At 41.7% G+C, this 26,544-nt stretch overlaps 1 protein-coding gene across 11 annotated transcripts in view; it reads left to right on the top strand.

The window, feature by feature from the left end:
• Positions 1-26,544, top strand: part of INPP4B (inositol polyphosphate-4-phosphatase type II B) — a 554,905-nt gene that overhangs the window by 224,124 nt on the left and 304,237 nt on the right. For all 11 annotated transcript variants that reach the window (XM_039539756.1, XM_039539755.1, XM_039539753.1 and 8 more), the window contains one exon: positions 1,035-1,151. In XM_039539756.1, the coding sequence (XP_039395690.1) occupies positions 1,035-1,151 (117 nt within the window). The remainder of the gene's footprint in view (positions 1-1,034; positions 1,152-26,544) is intronic.

Below are 26,544 nucleotides of genomic sequence, written 5' to 3'. Positions count from 1 at the left end.
CTTCCTTTTTACTAGTTGGTGGATTTCATTAAAATGGAAGGTACACCAGACAAATGTTATGTGAGTTCTGCTAAAAACTTCCTCTTAATTATTAGGAAATTTAAAGATACCTTTAATTTTCAAAATACATTTAAAGTTTGTTTTTAATAAAAACTTTCTATATATGTTTATGCCAAGGAAATGACAACAGTGGTTTCATATGGTATGTTTCAGAGTTTTCATATCTTAGAACTTACTAAAGTTGTTAGTGCAGCGCTATTTGAAATTGCTAGAGCTAATCAGAAAAGTACCAGTTTTCTGGATTCCATCATACACTACTGTTGTATTATTTTTTAAAAGAAGATAATGTAATATCCTCAAAATAATGTTTAGGGGATTGCATATTTTTACTATACATTTTGAACTGGATATTTAGCAACAGAAGGTCTACTTATATAGGTATAGAGTTATTTTATAAGTCAGTCTGAGGTAAGTTTGGAGTTGAGCCTGCAAAAATCAATGCTTACATTTTTAACATTAGAAGATAATCATTGGTTAAGAAATTGAGTTAATTGTCAGCATGATATTTAAGCTGATCAATTTTTTAAAAATTGTGTTGATGTTATTGTGAGCCCTTTCTTTTGAGTGTTTTAATCAACCAACATCTTCAGTTGTTTGCACAAATTATATCTATGTCCACAGTAGTAACTGTTAGCCTTAAGGAAACGCTTTTATAAAACGTCTTACTTTAAAATGAATTGTTTATCACTGAGCACTATTAAGAGTACTGATGTATGGTGACAGGGCCACATGAGGGCATTTGTCATCATTTGCGTATCCTAGAAGCACCTCTTTTTCAATATGATTAAGTTTTTATGCCATTAAGTTTTATGTTGCTGACTTTGGTAGCATTTGGCAGTTCAGGTTTCTCTTTACTGTAGCAGATATATTTCCTTTAGAACTCCATAGTTTCTGCACACTCGTCCATAATTACATACTGAACAGTACACAGCTGCTACCTTACTGAATCTGAGCTGTTTACTTGTGCTATACAGGGAACAAGAGACCCACTCTATTTGACTGGTGTGACATTCCCACCGGAATATCCTATCTATGAGGAGACTAAAATAAAACTAACTGTCTATGATGTCAAAGATAAATCTCAGGACACGGTAAGTATCTAGCTCCTTTTCTTGCATAAATATTATTCAGACTTTTTCTCAAAATGTTTGCTTCTTCTCTTCCCCCCCTTTTAGTAACATTGGAAACTGAACACTATATATGTTGATTACTCAGAGTTGCTTTTGCTTTATTTCTAAAAATATACTTACATATTTTTCATGATGGTTAGAAAAGTGGAGAGAAATTGACAGGAATGTTCCCCGCCCCCCTTCAGATGGACCATGTACTGTTATTTAACTTGTTCTGTGAAACAGTAGGTATTTCTGGGGAAGAAAAGGTTACTATTGTGTGCCCTTTTTATTGCTGGTAGAGAACATATGGAATAGATTGAGATAATAAGACTGTAAATAATCTTTCCAGAAATATGTTACTGATCATATAATACTAGTCATGTAAAACATAAAACAATAGTAAAGCCTGTTATTTGAGGTTTAAGAAAGGTAATGAATAATCACATTTTGGTTGAATGTTTTGCATATTGATATCTGTATCTCCCCCAGCACTACCATTGTGATCAATAGTGAAGGGTACAAGACATACTGTATGACACAGGAAAATCTAAATTAAATCCTATAGGACCAGATTGAGAACCCTTTATGCTGTGAACAGTTACTTGCATTAATAGACTATTGAAATCAGTAGAACTTCTTATGTGAGTAATTAATCACTAATATGAGTAAGGGTTATACAAGCTGATGTATAGTAACAACAGTACCCAAGCTCATTATCTAGAATCCTCAGGTAGAAAATACAACTTAACTATATCCTGATGGTGCCACAGGAGATAATCACATGAATTAAGTACTCATGTGCATAGGTTTTCCCTTCAAAAGAAAGGCAGTGATGTTTGTTGTTTGTACATGTGTAAATTCAGTTAGGCAGGTGGAGATCCAACAGAATATCTGGGAAGAGTTTTGGCCCCTAAAGATTTGTTTTCTTTTGAATGTGGGGTGTATTTTAGAATGGTGTTTGAAATTTTTTGTATCTGTATAGATTTCATGGATCAAGGTTCAGGGATTACAGGGTTAAAAAAAGAACTAGTAAGTGTATGAAGGATAGGTCCATCAATGGTTTTTAGTTAGGATGGGCAGGGATGGTGTCCCTAGCCTCTGTTTGCCAGAAGCTGGGAATGGACAACAGGGGATGGATCACTTGATGATGACCTGTTCTGTTCATTCCTTCTGGGCACCTGGCATTGGCCACTGTCAGAAGACAGGATAGTGGGCTAGATGGACCTTTGATCTGTCCCAGTATGGCCAGTCTGATGTTCTAAAGTTATTTCTAATATATTAAAGATATTGAACCAATATAATGATTTATAAAATTGAAGTATTAATTTAACATAAAAAACAGCTAAAGGGTTTTTTACAGATTGGGCACAGAAATCTGGGCTTGCTGCATCAGTTACGAATGTTAAGAAAAATAGCTTGAGCTCCAGCTCCTCTTTCATTGCAGATTAAGCACTGCGTAAAGGGGAATAAATGGTGTTCCTGCTATTTCCCAATCAGTACCACCGTCATCCTCTCTGAAGACGTCAGTGAGAAGTGAACAGGGAGGGATGAGGATTGGCTGGTAGAGCCTTGACTATGCCTCCTCCTCATCAGCGCACTAGACAGAGTGGCTGAGTCAGTATGGTGGGTAGTAATAATCTGCTGCTGGTATGGGCACAGTGCTTTCGCTGCATTGCTCCTTGAGTGACACAGCTATATGCTACCCTTTATGCAGGGCAGAGTGCAACATCTAGCCCATATAATTAACATCACTTGATAACTAGTCCATGTTTTTTAAAATGAGTCCATAGAATTCAATATTTCTCTGTGCTGTCGAATTCTACAGGATGGTTCAGAGAAATTCTTTCTCTTTCTTAAATTCCATAGATTTTTAATTTCATAGACCATATGACATTCCTGTAGAACCACATCTCATTCCTACTAAATTGCTATTTTAAAAATTTTATATGTTACGAATATATGTAGCAGTTGTAACCTACATTATTACGACTGGGGCTCAACATTACAAAAATTAAGTAAGTTGTGAGATGTATCATATCTGAATCTTCATAGTGTGGACCACCCACAATGTATCTTAAGGTCCCAGAATGACTGGAAACGTACAGACATGCTGGTAAGTAAGCTAGAAAAAAAATTAGTGATTTGTCTGTACTTCTACCTGGCACAAAGCAGAGGTGATCATGTTTGCATCCATCAATGAACAAAGTTGATTTTCAGACCAGATAGTTGGAAGAACAAAAACCAAAGCTGCTATCCTGCACCTTCTTAGTTATTCTTTTGTTGTTTCTCCTCTACTTCAGTTGAGGCTGAAATAGTTAAAATAAGATAAATTTGGCATGTATTAAAGTTTGTTGAGTTTTGGGATTTAACTTTTAGAGCTAAATGGATGGGAGAATGATCATTTATTTTGCCCAACCCCCGATTCTATCAAAATAGATGCTGGCTCTCATTTTCAAACTCTCTTGGTTTCTAGCATAATTCAAAAACTGCCGGTCAAATTTTGTTCACATAAGTAGTCACATTGACGACAGAGGGTGCTCCCATAGTGAAAATATCAGAATTTTTTGGCCCTGGGAGCGTGCTGTTGTAGTTGCCCTTTTTGAACAGGTTTCAGAGTAGCAGCCGTGTTGATCTGTGTCTGCAAAAAGGACAGGAGTACTTGTGGCAACTTAAAGACTAACAAATTTATTTCAGCATAAGCTTTAGCTGCTCAAATAAATTTGTTAGTCTCTAAGGTGCCACAAGTACTCCTGTTCTTTTTGAACAGTTGACTCAAAAAAACCGGGGATTATCCCTGCAAAGTCTGTGTTCCTGAATCAGAAAGCAGACAGTTAACTTCTCTCTGGCCTGCCATTTAACTTGCATTTATATAACAAGTGCAGCTTAATTATATTTAAGTACTGTGCAGCTGGTACCACATTTATTGTACTTGACACGCTGAGTGTTCTAGCCACACTTTTTACATTTTTTTTGTGCATCTGTCTGTTATGTTGGCCACAATTGCATCTTGGCTGTGTGACATTTTCTATAATCATAACTTTTTAATACAATGAAACAGAACCTTTGTTGTTTAAAAGGCCTTGGTTAGGAAGAATGTTTTGTTAATGAAGGTTTTCATACAAATGGGAATTTCAATAAAAATAAGGCTATTTCTACTTTACTTTGAAGATGTAGCTGGAATAAAGAAGTTAATACAATGTGTTCAGGTTCACACTGAAATTCAAAAGCTGTAATTTTAAATTTAGCAAGCGAAGCCATGCATACAAGGCACTGGCTGCTGCCACATTCTGAAAAATGTACAGTGACATCTGTTTCCACATCACAAAGATTTTCTTTCCATATTGCCATAAGCCAGTTTATTTATGTTTCACTGACTTAAGTCAGACTGTCTTTAAGATTTGATAGTTGAGTTTTGTCTTAATGTTTGGGTTGCAGCTGTTCTATAGATCACTGTACTAGAAAGGCATAATATGCAGTGTTTAAAATACTGGGTTTTCCCTTTTAATATAGGCATACAATTCTTAACTTTAGTAAAGGTTTTTAAATGGATTTCAGGATAGCATGTCCATGTTTGCACAAGTTGGTCTAGTAAATTTTAATGCTGAAAGGGATTCATTCTTTTCAGAAATACTGTATAGCACTAGTCAAATAATACTATCATATGCCCCAGCAGAGCTGCAGAAAATAGAAGGTGTGAAACACATTAATGTAAATTACAGCTGGGAAGAGAGCATGTCTAGTTATTAGACTGGGTCAGGACTCCTACTCATGTCAAAATTAAAAATACTGTATTGATTCTGTAGTTACTGTCCCAAACTTTTTATAAGGGGGTTCTTCTGTTCCTAGCTCTGCTGCTGGCTTGCTTCACTGGTGTGATTTTATGCAAGTGACTTAACCTTTCATTTTCTCAAACTTCCCATCTGTGTAATGGGTGAAATCACATCTACTTACCTTGTTTTTAAAATGCTATGAGAGACTTGGAAGAAAAGTGCTACGGAGAATAAGTATGACATGTTATGGGGCTAGGAGATATCCTCCTGACCTGCATGTGGAGGGGATCTTCAACACATGGATCTGAATCTGAACTTCTCCCCATGAATGGGAGGCTCAGGAGCTTCTGCAGCATGGTGCTCCAGTCTCTGGCCCCTGCAGAGGCCCCTCACCCAGGGTCCGTGTGCAGGAGGAGATGGAGAGGAGGAGGTCTAAGGCCAGAAGGGATGCCTCTCATCCCACCTCTGGTACTGCAGAAGTTACCTGGAAAAAGTTATACAAAGTCAAGGAACTTGGGGACTGCAATTCAACAGGTAGACCCTGATAGCATGTCTGAACTGGAACCATACTTCTGGAGGCCCACTGGAAATCAGTGGGCACATGTATACTAGGCCTGGCCTTCTGTGGATCCAAGGGATCTACCAGCAGTGGAGGAGATCCAATGGTGTTTACGATCATCGTTCAACAGGATGTTGTGGGATCTCTGCAAAGGAATTTTTGTTGGAGAGTTCCCGGCCCAGAGAAGGGGAGGAATGGAATATTCTAGCCCACAGTTGTCTGTTAATATTTACATAGCCTTGTTTCCAAGTCCCATATTCATTTATTTGTAAAATGTACATGTGGTGAGGTCACACTCTTCTCATTCTTTAAAAGCAATTGGAAGTATAAAATCTATGTAAAACTTCAAAAGGAGGAACTTTATGTATTCTGGGATTAAATCTAAGTGAAGCTATGAATTTTGTGCAGTAATTAAATGCTGGAATGCTGAAATAACTTTTTTGGATAGACTCAACAACTGGAATTAATGAGAGGCTTGTAAAATACAAACAGCCATCCTAAGGTTGCATTCCCAAAGCAATAAGAAACAGGAGGCATACAAGGCAAATAGGACATAGTACATTCCACCTGACTTGGATCTCTCATTTCTTTTATCTCAACATCTCCATTTATTATTTACAGCAACAAATAAAAATAAATCAAATTATTAAGCAACTTTAATGGGAAACTGGGAAAATATGTTTCTGATTGTAAAACATATTTTAAAAGGGCAATATCAGCTTGTTTAGGCGAAAAAATTATTTGCCTTTAGCTGTTCTTTCTCATTGTAGCTCTTCATGTCTCAATCTCCCAATAAATAGTCACAATTTGAATTAAAAGACACAAGAAGTTGTCATTCATTTGTTTTTATTTTTAATTTCTTGCCATTGCAAATATCCCTTTTAATAATGAATTGCATTGGGGTAATTGGAAATGAAGAACTTCTATGATGTAAGAGGCATTTTAAGATAAGTCAATTTCAGAGTCAAATCCAAACTGACAGTGTTCCATGTTCCCCACTGGGCTTTGATCTATATCACAAAAACACCACACACTTTGGCACAATTTGCTATCTCTGCTAAGGAGGCCCAAGGCTGGAATACCAGAGATGCTGCAGATCAGGATTTGAAACGCATTAGCAGAGATGTATGTGAAAGCTTGCACATCACCTGCCTGAACTATGCCTGCCTTTAGCAATTGCTATTCATTCCTCACTTTTGTGAACACACATTCACAGAAAAGTTTGTTTATTTTTTTTAAACTGCAAGAAGTATTGAAGTTGATGGACACAAAAGTTCATGCTCTTTTAAAGAAGAATATTAGTTTTTTTTAAAAAAAGCTTCATTTTAATTATCTGTAAAAGAGTAAGGCAGATAAATCTCACGCTGAGGCTCCTAAAAGAGCATAACACTCTCCACCTGGATCTTGTTTAGATTTGACCCAGTTGTACGCAGCTCTGTTCAAACATGTCTAGACATTGCAGACATTTAGGAGATTTCCTTGGTGATATATGTGTACTTAGTAAAAATGGCATCATGAATTGCTGATACCTTACACTTCTTCCTGAGTAAATTATAGGAAAGTCTTATAGAAATTGGCTAGAAATTTAAAAGGTAACCAAAAGGAGCTGACACATGAGGAAATCATTACTGATGTATTCATAATTAAGTGTTTCAATCTGTAGTGATTATAGCTAAAAACCAGAACGGTATTTACGTGTTGGCCGACGATCTGATCCAAACCGATTGAGGTCAGAGTATTTCTATTTACTTCAATGAACTTTGGATCAGGCCCCAAATGGTCCCCGGCCACAGGCACTGATAAATAAGGGACAATGTCCATTGGTGAAAGGAGGAGTAAAGGGTTAAAGAAATGTTTTTTCCTAAAGAAAATTCCATTTTTTTCTTTTGGACTCCTTTGATGGGCGTCTAAATACCTGAAGTTCAGTCCTTCAAGTTGCTGAGTTCCCTTGTTGATGTGCTGAATGCTTCAAATTCCCAGTGGACATTGTGGTCCCTCAGCTCTTTTGAAGGGTCAAGGCCTTGGATTGTGTCCAGTTCATTCTTGTTATTTTGTATATTTGTCAAATCACAACGGGTCCCTGAGGAGTTAAGACATACAACTTCTCTTTTAAAAATGGCCTGTTTACAGAGAAAATGTGTTGCTATTACCTTCTGTATTCACAGCCAAAGCATGTGTGTGAAACCAAAAAGAAGCAATTGTAGGTATCCAGTTAAATGCTACTTTTTGTTCTAGCATCATATGTTATCTTTTATTCTTCATAACGGTATTTCCATTTTCCCCCCAAAACCACTTGTAGACTAAAGGAAATAATTTTAACAATTTTCCTAATAAATATTTTTTTCCATTTCTTTGAGATTTATGATCTGAATTCTTTAGCACCATGAAAGGTCAAATGTTGTTGTTGTATTTATCTTCTCAGACATCTCCTGCTTTTACAAAAGGGCATCAATCCACACGATATAGAGAAAAAACTAGAATTTATATGTTCAGAACTCAGCTCTTCAGTTAGAACTGCCAAAAATTTACAATCTAATATAAAGTATTTTTAGACACAAACTTTGAAGGATAAAAACAATCATATTCTGAATGGCTGGAAGAGTCTGGAATTCAGCTATTGCTTTATTCTTGCAAAAGTAAGAAGCTGGGACCATTTTGAACATGCAGGCTAGTTGTCTTCTAAAGTATTGGATTATAAATTTCTGAAAGTAGAAAACGGTAAATTAAAACAAACTAGTATGCAGTTCTTTTTCCCCTATGTCTCTCTCAGAAATAATTACATTTTTTTACAACCACAGATATATTTGCATCTGAAATTGTATACCAGTGGGTAAACAGTTGTTAAAAAGTCAAGCTAGCAAATGACAATTGTGGTATAATGTACGGCTTTCTCTTCCTGAGAAGAAGTATTCAGTAAACCGCTCTTGGTTGAAATCCTCTGCGCTTGCTCTGATTATGGAGCTGATCTTTTTGTTTTGTTTTCTGACTATGAATAGAATGGATCATGGAAGTCAGACGTGAAAAAACTTTCACTTTTTAGTGTGTTGTTTTATGAACTGTTTGTGGAGGGTAAGACACAAGCAGGCAGCAGTGATGACCATAAAGCAGTGGTAGGTGCAGAGAAGAACATGTCTATGGCCTGTATACAGAGTCTAATATTTATGCATTTATTTCAGTTTTTATAGCATCTATCTGATGTAAATACTTAGGTAATTCTGAAAAGATTATCCTAAGTGAGTTAGGAGCCTAACTCTCACTTTCAAAAGTGTCTGAGGACTTGTCTAGTCCCGGGGAAGTTAATGTAAAATACCTAGGGGTCTGAATTTAAAGTTCTATAACTATTCAACATTAACTTCCCATGTGGACCCTCTTATTAAGGGCTGGTCTAGACAAACAGTTAGTGTGTGGCAAGGTGGGGTGTAAATCTACAGTGCACTTAGTGTCCATGTGGACTCTGCTGGTGCACACTAAATGTTCCTTAGAGCACACTGACTTACTCCTGTTTCTAAGTGAAGCAAATTAATGAACACAAGGGAACGTTTAGTGCATAGCACCAGGTTCCACTTGGACATTTAGTGCGTGGAATGCTGTAGATTTACTTGCTGTGCACTTGCTGTTCATCTAGACAAGCCCTAAGAGTGCATCCCCATGGGGATCTAATGGAGAATAGCTAATCAGCACTACCTATTTCGCACTAGTTATTCCATGTTTTTTCCTCCATGTAGACAAGCGCATAGGAGTCTGTCTGCCTGAAAGTCAATAGGACTTAGGGCTCCTAAGTCATTCAAGTGCTTTGGATAATTAACCTTTGGTGATTTTACGACATTAAAATGATCATAACAATATATTTATGTAAAAATAAATAAAGCTAGCTGTACATGACCACCACCCTAGCTATTAACAGCTCAATGATGATAATAAGAGTAGCTCTCAGTCCAACCCACTGTATTCTACCCATTTCTGCATTATATCCCCCAAATACCTAGAAAAATTATGGGTGAGACGATATAATGTTAGTTCTACTTATATTTCATGTACTGGAGTAGGCTCCATTTTCAGGTGGCACATGCATAGTAACTAGAAAGTGATACATAGTTCAGTGAATAAAATGTGGGATAGTTGGGATCATGTGGCTTACAGTTTAAATATGGAAGAGGTGGCATGTGTATCTTTATCTGTATAGAGGATACACCATGAAAAGTCAATATTTAAATATCTATTAACATTCTCAAATGACAAATATGTATTTATAATCACACCTCTATCTTGAGGAAGTTTTTTTTTTTTGCTGGGAATAGGCTAATTGTTGCTGATATCCTTGTCTTTCCTGGTCCATGAGAATCCCTCTTAAACTGTATTTAATTATACCCTTTTTGAACCTGGTCAGACAAAGATGACAGATTTATTAAAGCAAACCCTAACTCCAAAGTGCAGAAGTGTATAGTTGATTTGAGGGGGACAAATATTTCCCTACAGTGGATTTTTTGATCCAGATAACCATTGGTACAACTAGATGCTTGTGCTGAATTCATTTCAGGCGATACAAGGAGTCCAAAATACACTAAATGTTAAAGTTACTAGAGGCAAGTTAAGTCATGAATAAATGTCTGATTTAGAGAGGAATTCCTCAACCCCAGAAATCTCCGAGGCCACATGGAACTTGAAATGCCAAAAAATGCTAAATAAAATTTACTTTACTCAGGTATTAGCCATATTTTATTCTGTTTGAACAGCGGAAAACAAAAAAAACCATGAACATTTCATCCTTTCTGGGAGTTTATGAAGGAATCCACCAAATAGAATGCAGTTAAACTAGTTTATTATGCATTGCATAAGTGTGTTTATATTTAGTCTTTTTGGCATTTGTTTTATTGTATCTTGGGACTTATGCTTTTTCTACTGACTTTGGTTCACCACACTCCTAGTTTTCCATAGGAATCTCAAAGTGGGCACATGCAAGGATTTTTATGATGCTATTTATCTGTTGGTATGCATTTCTGTAACTTACTGAATTACACTTAAATTTTGGAGTCCTACCTGCAGACTCCCTTGCATGTTCCCCTCTATCCCCACCACCAGAAAAAAGTTTGAATAACTGGTCATTCAAAAGATTGGTGTTTGTAAAATCAAAGTTCTGCTGTAATGTTTATTGTAATATCCCTCTTGGTCCAATAAACTACATTATTGTAGAAGACTGACCATAAAACGTATTTGAGACTGTTCCTATTGAAAGGCAAAACTTCTACTGATCTCAATGGAGCAAGACCATGCACCATGACCACAGAAGTATGGTTAGGCCAAAATCTAGCAAGCAAGGGGAAACTGGCAGTTCTAGGGAGCAAGTGCCTTCTGCAGAAAGAAGGTGTTTTTATAAAAAAAAAAGAAAAAAAAACCCAACTCACATGTAGCATATTGAGTTGGCTTGACCTGTGGCATTATATCCTGTTAAGGCTGGATTTCTCTTGTATTTCATGCACCTCATGGGATCCAGTTACGTGCAGCTGCCTATATTGCTCTGTGTTTTGGCTATATATCCAAACTTTGACCTTCTGTCTACAAATGCTGTTATTAAGGAGGATGGGGGGAAAGTCAGTATGATTACATGCAGTGGACGTCAGGGCAGAATTCATCCCTATTAGCACAAAATTGTCTGGGTTTTTGTGTGTCGAGTGTATATGTGTATCTGTTCCACCAAAACTTGTGAGCGGAGCCAGAGGCAGTAATGAGTAGGGTAGCCATTCTCTCTGGCATGTTTCCCTCTTCACCCTTCAGAAACCTGAATGGGTATCTCAGAAGGAGTTAATGATGCTCCAAGTGAAGTGGCTTCAAAAGTGTTTTTTGTTGTTTGTTTTAAAGTCTTGTGTCATTGTGGTGCAAGGGACAAGAGTGTCTTCATCTTTCCAGCATCATCTGAGACATCCTAATCAGCAAAACTATTCTGGGTAGAGAGCAGCCTTATGAATCTGAGTTATCTTCACTGTCAATATTTTTTTTATTTATTTTGCCAGTGAGATCACTTCAGACTGGATTGTCTGCCTCTGTGATAGCAGAACTGTGTCATTTGGGACAAAAGTGATTTCTTCCCTGTTCAAGCTTCGGCCAGTGTCTCACTGAGATCCTCAAAGAGCTTGAGTTACAACTTGGATTTTGATCCATAACCTTCTTAGCTGGTGAAATCCAGCCTGGAATCCTGGGTCTCTTATTTCGACAGATTCTCAGTCCTTCCCTTCAGGAGGGTAACCAGATGGCTTCTCAAAAATAAGCAGTTGCTAGGCCCTTACTCAAGGATGTCCCTATATGGAATGTCCTTTTTTTGGAAAACCTAATAAGACAGTTGTGATTAGGAAACCCTAGCAGTTTCTGGGGTCCTAACATCTGTCAGACTTCTGTCCATTCTAATGTTAGATTTGGGTATGAAAAGAGAGACCACATTGGTCTCACTAGTCAGCGAACTTCGCATGCTGGTCAAAGAAATTGTACATGCTCATTGTTTTAGATTTATCAGTAGTAGTAATTATGGAGCATTGTGGACTTAATCAGGGATAGTTATAATTACTCATAAGTGCTCTGTTCTTTCCTTCCTGAAGACCCATTAGAGTAGTATCTGATCTGCCCCAAGAGCATTCTCATGTGGGGCTACCACAGGACTTCAATTACTCTCTGGTTTAACATGTTTATGAAGTGCTGTGAACTATTGTGCTTTCAGTGTGCAGATGACAAAAATCTCCATTTCATTAAACCCCGTTAGTGCAGCTTTTCTAATGCCTAATCAAGACTTCAAGAAGTTTAGATGTCTGCATGTTTTTTTAGATTCAGTTTGGATAAAGCTGAGATGACGTTGAAGGCATGGGGGAGAAAATTACAGGGAATGGAAGAGAATGTATCAGCTAACTTGATTGAGGGAATTTGCTCTCCTTTCGCAATTTGGTTTGCAACTTCTTTCCTGTGTATGCTAAGGTTTTTGGATGTCCAAGTACTTACACAGGCCAAGAATATATTTTTCCCTCTGTGCTTGGTGGAAAGGTTGCAATCTTTTGTTCTTCGAGTGCTTGTTCACATCCATTCCACATTAGGTTTGCGCGCGCCGCGTGCACGAGTGTCGGAAACTTTTCCCTTAGCAGTACCCGTCGGGCTGGCGGGGCCCCTGCCTGAATGGTGCCACTGCACCGTGCATATATATCCCCACTGGCCCGACCCCCTCCAGTTCCTTCTTACCATCCGTGGTGGCGTTGGAACAACCTCTTTCTCTCGTACGAGAAGCAATTCCTTGAGAGGGAGGGAGGGATAGCTCAGTGGTTTGACCATTGGCCTGCTAAACCCGGGGTTGTGAGTTCAATCTTTGAGGGGGCCACTTAGGGATCTGGGGCAAAAATCAGTACTTGGTCCTGCTAGTGAAGGCAGGGGGCTGGACTCGACTCAATGACCTTTCAAGGTCCCTTCCAGTTCTAGGAGATTGGTATATCTCCAATTATTAGCTTTAGAGTACTTAGTTGCTGTCAGTTCGTTAGCATTCTTTTGTTGTGGACACTTAATAGATTAGGTGCTTGGAGGCTTCCAGCACCCACCTCGGGCCACGGGGCATGCCACAGGCCCACGGGTTTAAGGCTTGTGCCACGTGCCGCAAGCCTATGCTAGTGCCCCCCCACTACTCCTGTCTATGTTGCCTGGGGGAAGCACACAAAACAGAGAGGTGTAAGATTTGCAAAGTGTTTAAGCCTAGAACAAAGAAAGAGAGAGACTTTTGTTTGAAGCAGTTGTTGATGGAGGCCGCGCTGCAGCCATTGGGTCCGGAGCACCTGACGCTGGCTCCAGCCTCCTCAGTGCGGAGCACCCCGGAGTCGGCAAGAGATCTGGTGCCGGATAAGCACCGTAAGCTGTCGGCCTCGGAGTGAAATAGGCCCAGGCACGGCTCATCCTCCCCGGCACGGCCCAAGGCCAAACTAAAGGAAGGGCATGGACATTCCCCACAAAGACGGGCACCATCTAAGGGTCTGGGCACCGGGAAGAACGTGATAGACGCTGTACCGGCACTGGTGGCACCGGTGCCACAAGTCCCACTGAGTCCAGCCGCAAGTGAACTCAGTGAGGACAACGAGCTCGAGGGAGTAATAGATCAATCCTCCACACCTGACACCTTTGAGGCAGTGAAGGACCTCATCGGGTTGTCGGTGGTGAGCCCCCTCCCAACCAGGGAGAAGCCTCCAGCACCCAGGCCCGGCAGTGGTGTGCTGTTCGAAGACACTGTCCCGGCATTGGTCCTGGTCGAGCTTCAAGTCTGTGAACTCTCTTACGCCTGACACAGATGGAAGTCTCTGTACCGGAGGCGAGTCAGCGCATGGGTTTAGTGCAAGGGACCCGATGCTCTCCGGCACCCCCCAAAGACCGGCACCAGGAGAAGGCAAACAGATCATCGCCGAAAGCTTCCAGAAGTCACCGGTCCCGGTCCAGGTCTCAGGAGCACCGATACTGGTCCTGTTCCCAGTCAGCAAGAAGCCGCTCGTCGACCTCCTGCTGGCACAGATCGATGGCACCGCTGTGGCCTTCATGTTCGGCTTTGCTGGAGTCTGGCACCAATTCAGGCCGATACAGTTACCCACACCAGGCACCGGACAACTGAGAACACCAGGTTGGGTGGCAACCCCAGTGAGGACCGCCAGGACACTGGCCCTTCTGGACCCCTTGGGCCTACCACCGGCAGCAAGGGGCTCCCTCCAGGGCCAGCTACTCGGTGCACTGGTCCTGGTCTCCGCACTGATGCTCCTCCATGTGGGAAGCTACGGTGTCCAGACCACCTGCACCTTCGCCGAGCAAGAGACCAGCACCAAGTCTGGTGCCGCCCCAATGTCAGTTGTCCCAGCCCGAGCCAGAAGCCCCTCCCGCGAGGGATGGGGACCAAGGGGACTAGCAGGAGGAAGCTGAGCAGCTGCTGACCTCCTCGTCATCCCCAGATGAAGCGGTGGCAGGCACAGCGGTATCAGGGCCTCCGCCAATAGACCACAGAGACCATCAAGAGCTACTGTGGAAGGTTGCTCATAAATTGGAGTTGCAGGCCAAGGAGATGGTTGAGCAAGAGGACCCCATGGTGGACATTCTGAGCCCAGAAGGTCCATCAAGAATAGCACTTCCGCTCGTTAAGACCATACAGTCGAACTATAAGACTAGATGGCAGACCCCGGCCTCCAGCGCTCCAACAGCCAAGGTTGTGGAGTGCAAGTACTTCGCCCTGTCAAAGGGGTACGACTTCTTGTTTTGCCACCCAAACCCATGTTCCCTGGTAGTCTCGGCAGTAAACGAGAGAGCGCCATGGGCAGCAGGCCCCGGCACCTAACGCCAAGGAAGCGAAGCGCCTGGACCTGTTTGGCAGGAAGGTGTATTCCTCAGGGGGCCTCCAGTTGAGGATTGCTAACCAGTAGGCTATCCTCAACAGACATAACCTCAACTCCTGGGCGGCAGTGGGGAAGTTTTAAGGACAACCTCCCGCAGGGTTCCCAGCAGGAGTTCAAACCAGACGGACGCAAAGCTACATAGACTCGAGGACTACACTCAAGTGGTTGGGTATGCAAACCCCGGCGACTCAAAGGAAGCCCTTCAAGCCGCAGCCTCCTCCTTAGTGTCACTACCAACCTCGTCCTAGGCATGATCCTTACCGCAGGCAAAGCGGGGATAACAGGAGGTGACATAATAATAACAATAACAATAGCTCCAATAGGCCAGGCCAGGGCCAAGGCCAACATAAGTCCCAGCTGGGCCCTAAACCAGGCTTTTGGGTGTGCTCGAGAACAGCGTACCAGACCAACCACCAGATCCGTCCCCTTGTTTCCTGAACTGCCTGTCCCGCTTCTCCCATACGTGGTCCAGTATTACGTCGGACCGCTGGGTGTTACACACGGTGCAAAGGGGTTACAGGCTGCAGTTCTCCTCCCTGCCTACCCCCCACCTCCCTTCTCCGTCCCTCTTCAGGGACCCCTCTCACGAGCACCTCCTGGAAAAGGAGGTTCGCATGCTCCTAAACGCGTGGGTGGTAGAGATGGTACCGCAAGACCTAAAGGGGAAAGCGTTCTATTCCTGATATTTCTTCATTCCCAAGGCCAAAGGAGGCCTTCGACCCATTCTAGACCTACGCGGGCTCAACAAGTTCCTGGTCAAGGCCTGGTTCCGCATGGTCTCTCTGGGCACCATCATCCCTTCCCTGGATCTGGGGGACTGGTACACTGTCCTCGACATGAAGGACGCGTACTTTCATATCGCCATCCACCCAGCACATCACCGATTCCTGCGTTTCACTGTAAACCAGGAACCAGTTCACAGTTCTCCCGTTTGGCCTAGCTGTGGCCCCACGGGTGTTCACAAAATGCATGGTGGTAGTGGCGGCCTTCTTACGGAGGCAGAGGATTCGAATTTACCTGTACCTCAATGACTGGCTCCTGGCGGTCCAGTCCGAAGAGGAGGTTCGGTCCCATGTGCAGGTGGCCCTGAGACTGTTCCGCATGCTGTGGCTCCTGGTCAACGTCCCCAAATCCACCCGCATTCCAACACAGAGAGTGGAATTCATAGGGGCGGTTCTAGATGCAGTATAGGCAAAGGGGAGCCTTCCAGTATCACGATTCCTGGCCATCCAGCAAGCAGCGAACTCCCTGTGCCAGTTTCCCACTAGAATGGCCAGATGCTGCCTGAGACTGCTGGGCCACATGGTAGCATGCACGCATGTGGTCAAGCAAGCAGACTGAGACTCAGGACGCTGCAGGCTTGGCTCGCCCATGTGTACCGCCCAGGCAGGGACCCCCTGGACTTGGTAGTGACAGCCCCGGAGGTTGTATTAGACTCCGTGCAGTGGTGGCTGTCCCAGACCGTGGTTTGCGAAGGCATCCCCTTTGCTGCACAACAGCCGGACCTGACACTTGTGACAGACGTGTCAGACCTCGGATGGGGTGCTCACCTAGGGGACCTCAGGACCCAGGGCTTGTGGTCGGGAGCAGAGTGAAGGAGCTCAGGGCGGTTCATGTAGCCTGCCAGACCTCTCACGCCACTTTGAGTGGTCACAACATGACAGTTCTGATGGACAACACGACCGCCATGTTTTATATAAACAAGCAGGGTGGAGCCCATTCCTCGCCGCTCTGCCATGAGGCTCTCCTCCTCTGGAACATTTGCATAGCCCACACCATCCACCTGGAGGCGTCATACCTCCCAGCGGTGCGGAACAAACTGGCGAACCACCTCAGCAGGTCGTACCACATGCATGAGTGGACGCTCAGAGCAGACGTCGTGTTTTCACTCTTCCGCAAGTGGGGGTTTCCCCGGGTAGACCTGTTTGCCACCAAGGGCAATGCCCAATGCCCGCAGTTTTGCTCATTCCAGGACCACAGCCCAGGCTCAATAGCAGATGTGTTTGTGATCTCGCAGGGAGGGGAATTGAAATATACCTTCCCCCCCACTTCCTCTGGTGCACAAAGTCCTGCTCAAGGTGCGCAGGGACAGGGTGCCGGTCATCCTCATCTCCCAGGCCTGGCCCCACCAGCACTGGTTCACCACGCTCCTGGAGCTGTCGGTGGGAACCCCGGTAACCCTGCCCCTACACCGGGACCTCATCACGCAGGACGGAGGATGGCTCCTCCACCCCGACCTGCAATCACTGCATCTAACGGCGTGGAAGCTGTGTGGCTGAAGGCTTTGGAGAGTCAGTGCTCCTTTCCTGTGCAGCAGATTCTACTTGGTAGTAGAAAGCCCTCTACCAGAGTGACTTACCTGGCCAAGTGGAAGAGGTTCTCATGCTGGTGTGGGCCCCAACAGATTCAGCCACGCCAGGCTCCAGTGCCGACCATTCTAGAGTATCTACTGCACCTCAAGCAGCAGGGGCTGGGCCCTTCCTCGATCAGGGTGCATCTGGCGGTCATCTCCGCCTTCCATCCAGGGTTTTCAGGGGGCTCGGTGTTCTCCCACCCAATGGTGGGGAAGTTCCTTAAAGGACTGGAGAGGGTGTTTCCTTACTCACGTCCCCTAAGTCCCGTCATGGAATCTCAACTTATTCATTTCTAAGCTCATGGGGGCCCCCATTCGAGCCCCTCTCTACCTGCTCCCTCCTCCACCTTTCCTGGAAGGTGGCTTTCCTGGTGGCCATCACCTCGGCCAGAAGGGTATCTGAGCTGAGGGCACTCACTTCAGAGCCACCATATACAGTGTTTAATAAAGACAAGGTGCAGCTCCATGCGCACCGCAAGTTCCTCCCAAAGGTGATATCACAATTCCATTTAGGCAAGGACATTTGTCTGCCAGTGTTTTTTCCCAGACTCCATGCAGACCCGAGTACCACAGCCTGCACACTCTGGATGTCCGTTGAGCATTGGCGTTCTACTTGGAGCACACCAAGCCCTTTTGTAAATCCATGCAGCTGTTCTTGGCCATGGCTGAGAGGATGAGAGGCCTCCTGGTGTCGGTGCAGTGAATCTCCTCCTGGATTACAGACTGCATTAGGGCATGTTATGACCTCGCAGGTGTTCCAGCCCCTGCGGTCATGGCCCACTTGACCAGAGCGCAAGCAGCTTCAGCAGCCTTCCTGGCACAAGTCCTGATCCAGGAGATCTGCAGAGCAACCACCTGATCATCTGTGCATACCTTCACGACGCACTATGCGATCAACCAGCAGGCCTGAGAGGATGTGACAGTTGGCGAGGTGGTCCTCTGATCAATTGTTCCGTGACTCCTACCCTCCTCCGAAGGTAAGCTTGTAATTCACCTAATGTGGAATGGATGTGAACAAGCACTCAAAGAAAAAACGGTTACCTACCTTTTTGTAACTGTTGTTCTTTGAGATGTGGCGTTCAAGTCCATTCCACCACCTGCCCTCCTACCCCTCTGTCGGAGTCGCCAGCAAGAAGGAACTGGAGGAGTCATCCAAGCGGGGATATATATGCACGGAGCTGTGGCACCACTCAGGTGGGGGCCCCACCGGCCCGACGGGTGCCGCTAAGGGAAAAGTTTCCGCACCTCTAGCTAGAATTAGTGCAGTGTGTTCTACCTGCAGCTACTCTTACAAGTGCTATCTTGTGTAGAATCCTACAGCCCATTTATAAGTATTCAACAGGTTTCAGAGTAGCAGCCGTGTTAGTCTGTATCCGCAAAAAGAACAGGAGTACTTGTGGCACCTTAGAGACTAACAAATTTATTTGAGCATAAGCTTTCATGGGCTACTTCTTCGGATGCATGGAATGGAACATATATTGAGGAGATATATATACACATACAGAGAGCATGAAAAGGTGGGAGTTGTCTTACCAACTCTGAGAGGCCAATTAAGTAAGGAAAAAAAACTTTTGAAGTGATCATCAAGATAGCCCAGTACAGACAGTTTGATAAGAAGTGTGAGAATACTTACAAGTATTCAACAATACTTCTCTTGGGAAGCATGTTAGGGAGCTCTGTAGTTTGGACAAAATTATTGTTAAGCCTTTTGACCTGAGCAAGTAGCCAAAGTTTGAGGTTTTGCAGGTTGTTTCCATTAGGAAGAGAAATTGGTGATGAAAGTCAAGTATTTCTTCAATTCAATCCTGTTTATTTACAAAGAACATACATAGTCATTTTTTCCCTGAACACAATAGGAATCAAACAGCAGGAGAAAGTTTTGCATTGCTCCAAATCTCTTTCCAGTCAGCATTCTATCCCAAAGCTCTCCTTTCAGTGTTTTCTCAAAGTCATGGAAAAAATGCCTCTCTCTGTTTAACTTTTGTGATGTTTCTGATGCTTCTCTCTCAAAAACAGCCACTCAACTTCATTCAAATCAACCAGCATGCCCACTTCATTTGTTGTTAGACCCCAGGAAACTCCTTGGACCATGTGGCCCAGCCACTGCTTAGGCTTGGGTGCCTTTTATAAAGCAAAATAAACACATTTTTGAAAGCAGCTTTTCACCTACAATGCATTATCCAATAAATTAACATCTGTTGATTGACAATATATTGATACTTTCTGGTAACATAGTGTACAGAAATATAAGCCTACAAAAATTGAGGTCTGCTTTGAAAATCAGGCCCTAATTCACTTGCCTAGGTCATGTGGCAAAGCTGTTGGGAATAGGACCCAGGTCTCCTACTTCCCAGTCCTTCAATCCTCTGCTGCCTCTCCAGTTAATGGTAGTGAGAATAACAGTATACTTAGCACTTGTATAGGCCCTTATATCTTCAGAGTCTGTTATAAATCCCAACACCTCTGTGAATAGCTGGCAGACAAAGTAAATGACTTCTCTAAGGCAACTGAAGAAGTCATTGTCAGAACAGGGATTAGAACCCAGATGTCTCATCAGATCAGATATCGTGCCTCAAATTTACAGTAAAACAGGCAGTTCTAGCTTGAGTGCAGAAGGAGAGGTACAAAGAGAAGCATCAAGAACTGGAGTGACACAGTTCAGGTAAAATGAACAAGACAGGTCTTTCTCTTAAGTTTCTGTATTACTCCAGAGTGGATTAATGATTATACCTTCTGTAGACCCACCCACTGCCCAAGGCTGCGTTAGCTGCTATGGAGCTCCATTTGCTCCCATAGTTACTGCACTACCAATGCTGAATTCAATACTTTGTATAAAGTCTTGTGGGATACTTTAAGTGTGAAAGGTGCCAGAAAAATCAAATTAAATCTTATTCTATAAAAAACATTGAACCTGGGATTGTTATGCATAATTTGCCATGTGTTTTTGTTTTCCTTGAAGAAAGCAGACTGGTATATACCAATATTATCAACATGCACAATGTGCTAAATTGTGCAAATAATTTATTTTCTTGCCTGGGACACTCTAAACAAATAATACTTAGCTATACATAGAATGGTGAATTACATTTTGCCTACCTAACACCAATGTAGTAATTTCAGGTAATTGTACAGCACTTATTTGTGGTTGCTCATTCATGTGATTTATATCTTTTTGGCTGGTGCACATTCCTAATTAATGAGTCCTAGGAACTATGGAAGGCTGCCTATAACATTTTATTAGCGCCATTTAGCCTTTAATATGTCACCAAAAAATATACAGTTATCTCACTATTGAGGGAGGGGGGAGAAGGATGACATTTTTTATTATTGTTGAATGTAATGCAATAATATTGTATAATTTGTATAATCAGGAAGCAAGGTCAGGGAAATCACACTGAGTAACTAGAAAAAATGGATTGCTTTTGCTAACGTTAATATGAAGAAGACATCCATTACCAAATGTTTTGATGATATATTTTATTTTAAAAATTATGATATACAGTTAAGGGTGTGGTGTTATGTATCAGTGAACTTTGCTGCATTTGCTGGGCACATGCATTGTAATGAGTTGCTGTATGAAACAATTAATATAGTGAATGCGTATTGCATTTAATTTGTGAATCCCCACATCTGAAATAAATGTTCCATGTAGTTTCAAGTGAAATCCTGCACAAATTGTGTGAAGGTTCATACTTTTAACTCTGAGTGTAAAATTGTAATCTAAAACTTACTGGGTTTTTTAAAAGCTAAGACTGCCACTGTTTTTATTTTGCTGAATTTTCTCAGGTCATTAGCTATATATACTTTTTATTATCATTAAATTATCTCCACAGACATAAATAAACACAACCATATTTTTGCGTATAATTTCTCCCTGTCTCCATTTAGACTCTCAGTTGATTTCAGTCTGTATTCTGATGTTGACAGAGGCACTGATACACACTAGTAGCTGCAGATTCCAGTTCTGTTGCCAGGTCCTAATAGAAATGCCCTAAGTTTTCTGAGATATTAACAGTGGTACATTGTTGCTCTAATTGCCCCCATTTCATTGTGCAAGGAATAGTCTTAATAGTTTTCCTTATTATTTTTAAATGGATTTTGAGGTTGATAGTTCCCCCAGATTAGCCTATGCTAACATTTTAAGGCAAATCTTATTCACTCTGCTTAAGCAAATACTATTAAATTCCTTGGGACTAGTTGCTTGAGTGGAAGAGCAACATTTGGTGCTTATTATTTTTACTTAGGCCCTTTGCATGCCTTCTATAAAACGTTTGGAAAACAAAATCTCCTTTAAAATTTAATAAATAAAACATCCCTGTAGCATTTGATAACAGATACAATGGATGGAATGTCACTGAACTCCTGGAAATATGCCATAAGCATGTTTGTGCATGTAGGATGTGTGGCCACTCGTGGAGTCCCCTTTTGTGGGTAAAGCTACATTGGAAGCTCTTCTGCTGCAGCTGCCTCGGAGCAGTAATGTTAATATTTTACATTTCTGTAATGCCTCATCTGAGGATCTTGAAAGGCTTTATCAGTATTAATTAATAAAATAACATCATTTTTTCCTATTTTATTGAGGGGGAAACTGAGGCACATAGTACACTACTGTCCTGTACATCTGAAGGGTTAATGATGCATAAAAAGTCTTTAGAAATTTAAGATAAGCATGGGAGCAGTGCATAGTTCTTACTGAGGCTGGAGGACATAATTAAGTTTTGGTGATCTGAAAGCCTGTTGAATTATGGCTGTTATTCTCTACTGCCTTGCACCTTGTGTCATTATTTACACTGTAAAATTCTGCAAAGCAGGAATCTCCGCTCACTGACATCAGTGGCAAGTTCTTTGCACCCATTTTTCACTAACTTTTGCACAAATGACTACACAAAAGGCAAGGCAATAAAGAATCAGGACCAGAATGCCTTTCTGAGGGCAGGGCTAGTGAGGCCTTGAAGTGGAAACCCTAGGAACAAGCTAAACTCAGAAGAAAATTGAGATGAAATTTGATGTTTTATTTTTATATAAGTTAACAACAAAACATACCTCAGGAGGATGGTAAGTTTGAATACTAAATCAGTGTGCAGGTGCTCTGGGTGAAATAGCCTGTTTGCACGCCTGTATTGACCTCAGTACATTACACCTGTGTACGGTGCTATTATCAAAATATATACCAAAGTACTTTGCAAGCTCTGAGACAATTCCCTGTTGGTGTAAATTGGCACAACTCCCTTGAAGGCGATGCAGGTTTACATTGACAGAGCACTTGGTCCTATATGTTGTATATAGGAATTGCTCAGTTGGTGCTGAAATACTGCCACTCCTGGGGGTAAGTGCAGCAATTGTTTGATGAACAAACAGTAAAAATGCACAGCAGTGTAAAGTACGAACTGAAGAAATACCTTGTTTAAGCCACAGAAGGAATTTCTGTCTGGTAGAATATAGCTAGTCAGTTAAGAATTTGGCTAAAACATTGGGATTAACATTTTTATTCTTAAGTAGATTGTCATGGGGCCTGATGGTCAAATCCTTAGCCTATGTAAATTGGCGTAGCTCTATTGACTCTCTCCTTTGCTTTATGTGTTGGCTTCAGTGGTGCTATCCTGATCTACTATCTGAGGATCTGTCTCTTGGACCTGCTGGCACTTTGTCAGAGTAAGTGCTCAGGAGAATGATTTTATGTCTAATTCAAATGTCAAATAAATTCTATGAGTTGATTTTATGTCTAATTCAAATGTCAAATAAATTCTATGAGTTATTTATGTTCCAGGTTATATGTAAAGCTATGGTCCTGATAGCTTTGAAGGTGTGACCAAATTCCAAACTGAGCAATTACATTCTGCTGAATGCAGTTCTCCTGGCAGTTATAAATATATTTAGCATTCTTCAAAATGGCATTTACAACAGAAAGTGATAAGTTTCCTGTACTCCAGCAGTAGCTGTATTTTCTCCAAGAGTTGGTGGCATTTCTAGAAGGGAAGAATTGAATCTATGTATAGCTTAACTCTGAAAAGTGCTTTATGGGTAGGTTTCCCAAAGAGAAAACAGGACATAGTCCAGGGCTGGTCTGAGCCCTCCTGACCCCTCTTCCCCCGCTCCCCCTCCTGCCCCCGCATGGCTAGGGTCACTGGAACCCTGCCCCCCACACTAGGCTGGGGTTGCTGGCATTCACCCCACCACACATTCCTCCACACCACACCCCACTTTTTTGACAAAAGTTGGCATTTGTCTCGGTTGCTGTTGCCAACTGATCAAGTTGTCAAGCGCAAACAGGACAAATGCCCACTTTTGCCAAAAAAGTCAGGATGGCCAGGATAGGGCTTAAAAAAAGGGACTGTCCCAGCCAAAACAGGACATATGGTCACCCTATTTCTGTGAACAGCTGTGTATGGTGAATATAAGAACATTAAGAGAATGTCAATTTAAAAAATTTAATTTGTATCCAATACTTAGAAAAGTAGCTAGACAATGACAATGAGTCAGCAATTTATCCTTAGTTGAAAGTGAATAGAAATTTGCTTTTAAAAAAGAGAGGACCAACCTTCATGGAAACTGCTGAATATTCAAGTAAACTCAACAAGTATGTTCACGTTTTTGTATCTGCAATTCAGGAAACATTAGAAAATCATTAAAATATTGAATCAGATTGGATTTACCATAACAGCAGCTATTGATCATCGTGGATGCCAATATCACAAGCATGCTAATATCTTCAAGAATCTGGGCTTAACTGCCCGTGTGCAGGGCTCCCAGTGTGACTGCTGTTGTGGGGTACAGAATGTCTGGATGCTGGTCCCAGCACAGAGGCAGCAAGTCTCAAGGTCTTTTAAGATACTGTATGGAGGCATTTTTGCCAAGAGAGTTCAGTCACCTGGTTGATGGGTTTTGAAACCAGGACAAAAACCTGTTTTTAATATAATTGGGCTCAACAACCCTGCAAAATTAGAAGATTCATTGGTCAGCCAGGAAAACCTTTGGATGGGGATGGAAGCTTGGCTCTCTTGGGTTTATAGTTAGCCTGTCCAATAGCATAGGGAGAGCTACTGTTGTCAATAGTGTTGCCATAAGTGTCTCACAAAAATATTTCAGCTGATACTAGACCATTGCTATATTCCAAAAGGTCACTAATGTAAGTATGGAGTTTCCCTCACATTGCTATTGTCTGCAGTATCCTTGGAGGATGCAATATATATCTGAGTGTGATAAAAAGGCATTTATTGTTGGGTGTCTGTGTTTGTACTCTGTCCTTTTGAGATTATATTCACATTTCTGTCGTCTTCATGTATATTGTAACTCACAGTCGTGCCTTGTCAGTTGTAGAGAAGTTTAGTATGGGATTCTTCTGTTCCAACTTGGCAATTGTATTAGTAAATTGTGTAATTAACAATTCAGTGCAAAAACGGCCAGGTTCTATTGTTATTGTATAGTGTAGAACTATATTCCCAATTACCCCTTCATATTGTGCTGGATATTTATATTTATTTATTTGTTGGCATTTAAATTAAACACAATAGAGCATACAGGGCCACTGATAGGAGGTTCAGTGAATCTGGACAACCTTGCAATGCACTTTTCAGCATACTGGCCATTCTGAAACAGGTGAAGCAATAATAAATATTTAGAAAAGGAAGTGTATTTATATCCAGAACATTTTAATAAATAAAAGGATTAAGGCAAAGATCAGCACAGGTCTGTTGGCTCATATCAGCACTCTATTTTTTAAATATTGACAAACTTTTTATTAATGTTAAAATGTTTTTAAATGATGTATGAATTATGTTTTCATTTATGTCCATTGCTGAAGCCATGTGACAGTCTATTTATAAATGATGCAATTTTTCTGCTTCTAAATCTTTGTTCTATAGGAGCACTGGATAAAGGAAATTAAAAATTAATAAAGTGTTTGTTACAGCAATGAGAGCAGACTTTCTAAAGTTAAGCCTTTATCAACATTTCCTTTATACACTCTCATTCCTGGGATTTTATAATTTAAGCTTAAAAACTGGCTCCAGGCTGAATGTTGGAGAATTAAAGCTAAATTTTTATACCAGTGCACAGGGACTTTGATGACTATATATCTGATTGTGGAGATGACAATCTCTCTCTCTCTCTCTCTCTTTTGGAGTAATGTTAGATATTTTTTTAAATTTGAAAAATAAATATTCAGTCATTTTTAGTTGCTCCCTTTTATTCTTTTACCTTCCCATTTAAACATTTTTGGTAGGGAGAAAAAATTGTAAAGAGGAAGAACACAGTGTAGGGAAGACAATATTGACCTCTGACTCATCCCTCCTTTATCATGATAGTAATATGATATGTAGTAGTGCTCATTATGTATTTACAAGCATGAAAGCATAGTTCATACATGTTCTTAGACCAAAGGGCCAAATGTGGTATTTTGGAAGTGGCTTGAGCAGAAGGTAGGATGGCACGTCACCAAGCATCACATTGCACATTGAGTCTGCATGGACTGCACCATCCTAAAGATTGGTGCAACCTGATCACTGTGGTTCAGACAGCTCCATTCCGTGGTCCAGTGAGGATGGGGGCCCACTTGCAAAGTGTGGTCGTGAAACTCTCTAGAGTGAAAAGGATACAGTTGTCACTGCAGTCCACATAAGGGGGGGAGGGAGAGAAGAGAGAGGTCCTTGTACGCTTTCCTTCTTCCCTGCACAAGGCTGGGCACAATTGGAGCTGGAATGGCTGAACTATGTGTCTGTGTGGTGTATGTGTTTTAAGACAAAATCTTATAGGTGATGTGTGTCATTATGTGAACTTGTATGTTGTGTAGTTGTAGCGTGTCTGTCCCAGGATATTAGAGAGACAAGGTAGATGAGGTAATGTCTTTTACTGGACCAACTTCTTTCTTTCTGGAATCTGTTGTATTAATTTCCATGGGAGATAAATTTAGTCCAAAAACTGCCTGTCTTTCAATGAATTTAGCAACCTGTAATGTCCAGATATTGATTTTTACCCATTTTTATCTGAGTATGCCAAAAATGTCTTTTCTACAGAAATAAATTGATTTGTGCCAGTCTTTTGCTGTAAAAGTCTGTTGATACTGTTAGGCTATATAGGTATACAAAGCTTTCTCCTCTTGGAAGAGTGTTCAACTTAGTTCCAGAATTTTAGCCTAATTATGAACAGGGCAAGCATTATTGGTACAAAACCCCACAACTTTGGAACACAGAGTTTGAGAATAACTTCTAGAGGAACCTTTATAAAGAACTAGCAAATACTCCCAAATATTTAGTTAATGTTTCAGTTTTTTACTTTGGTAAATCAACAAAATGCAGGGTTGAAGTAT

This window comes from Mauremys reevesii, linkage group 5 (assembly GCF_016161935.1).
Source record: "Mauremys reevesii isolate NIE-2019 linkage group 5, ASM1616193v1, whole genome shotgun sequence".
Lineage (NCBI taxonomy): Eukaryota > Metazoa > Chordata > Testudines > Geoemydidae > Mauremys > Mauremys reevesii.
The sequence above is the reverse complement of the archived record's forward strand: the minus strand, read 5'-3'. Positions and strand labels throughout refer to the sequence as shown.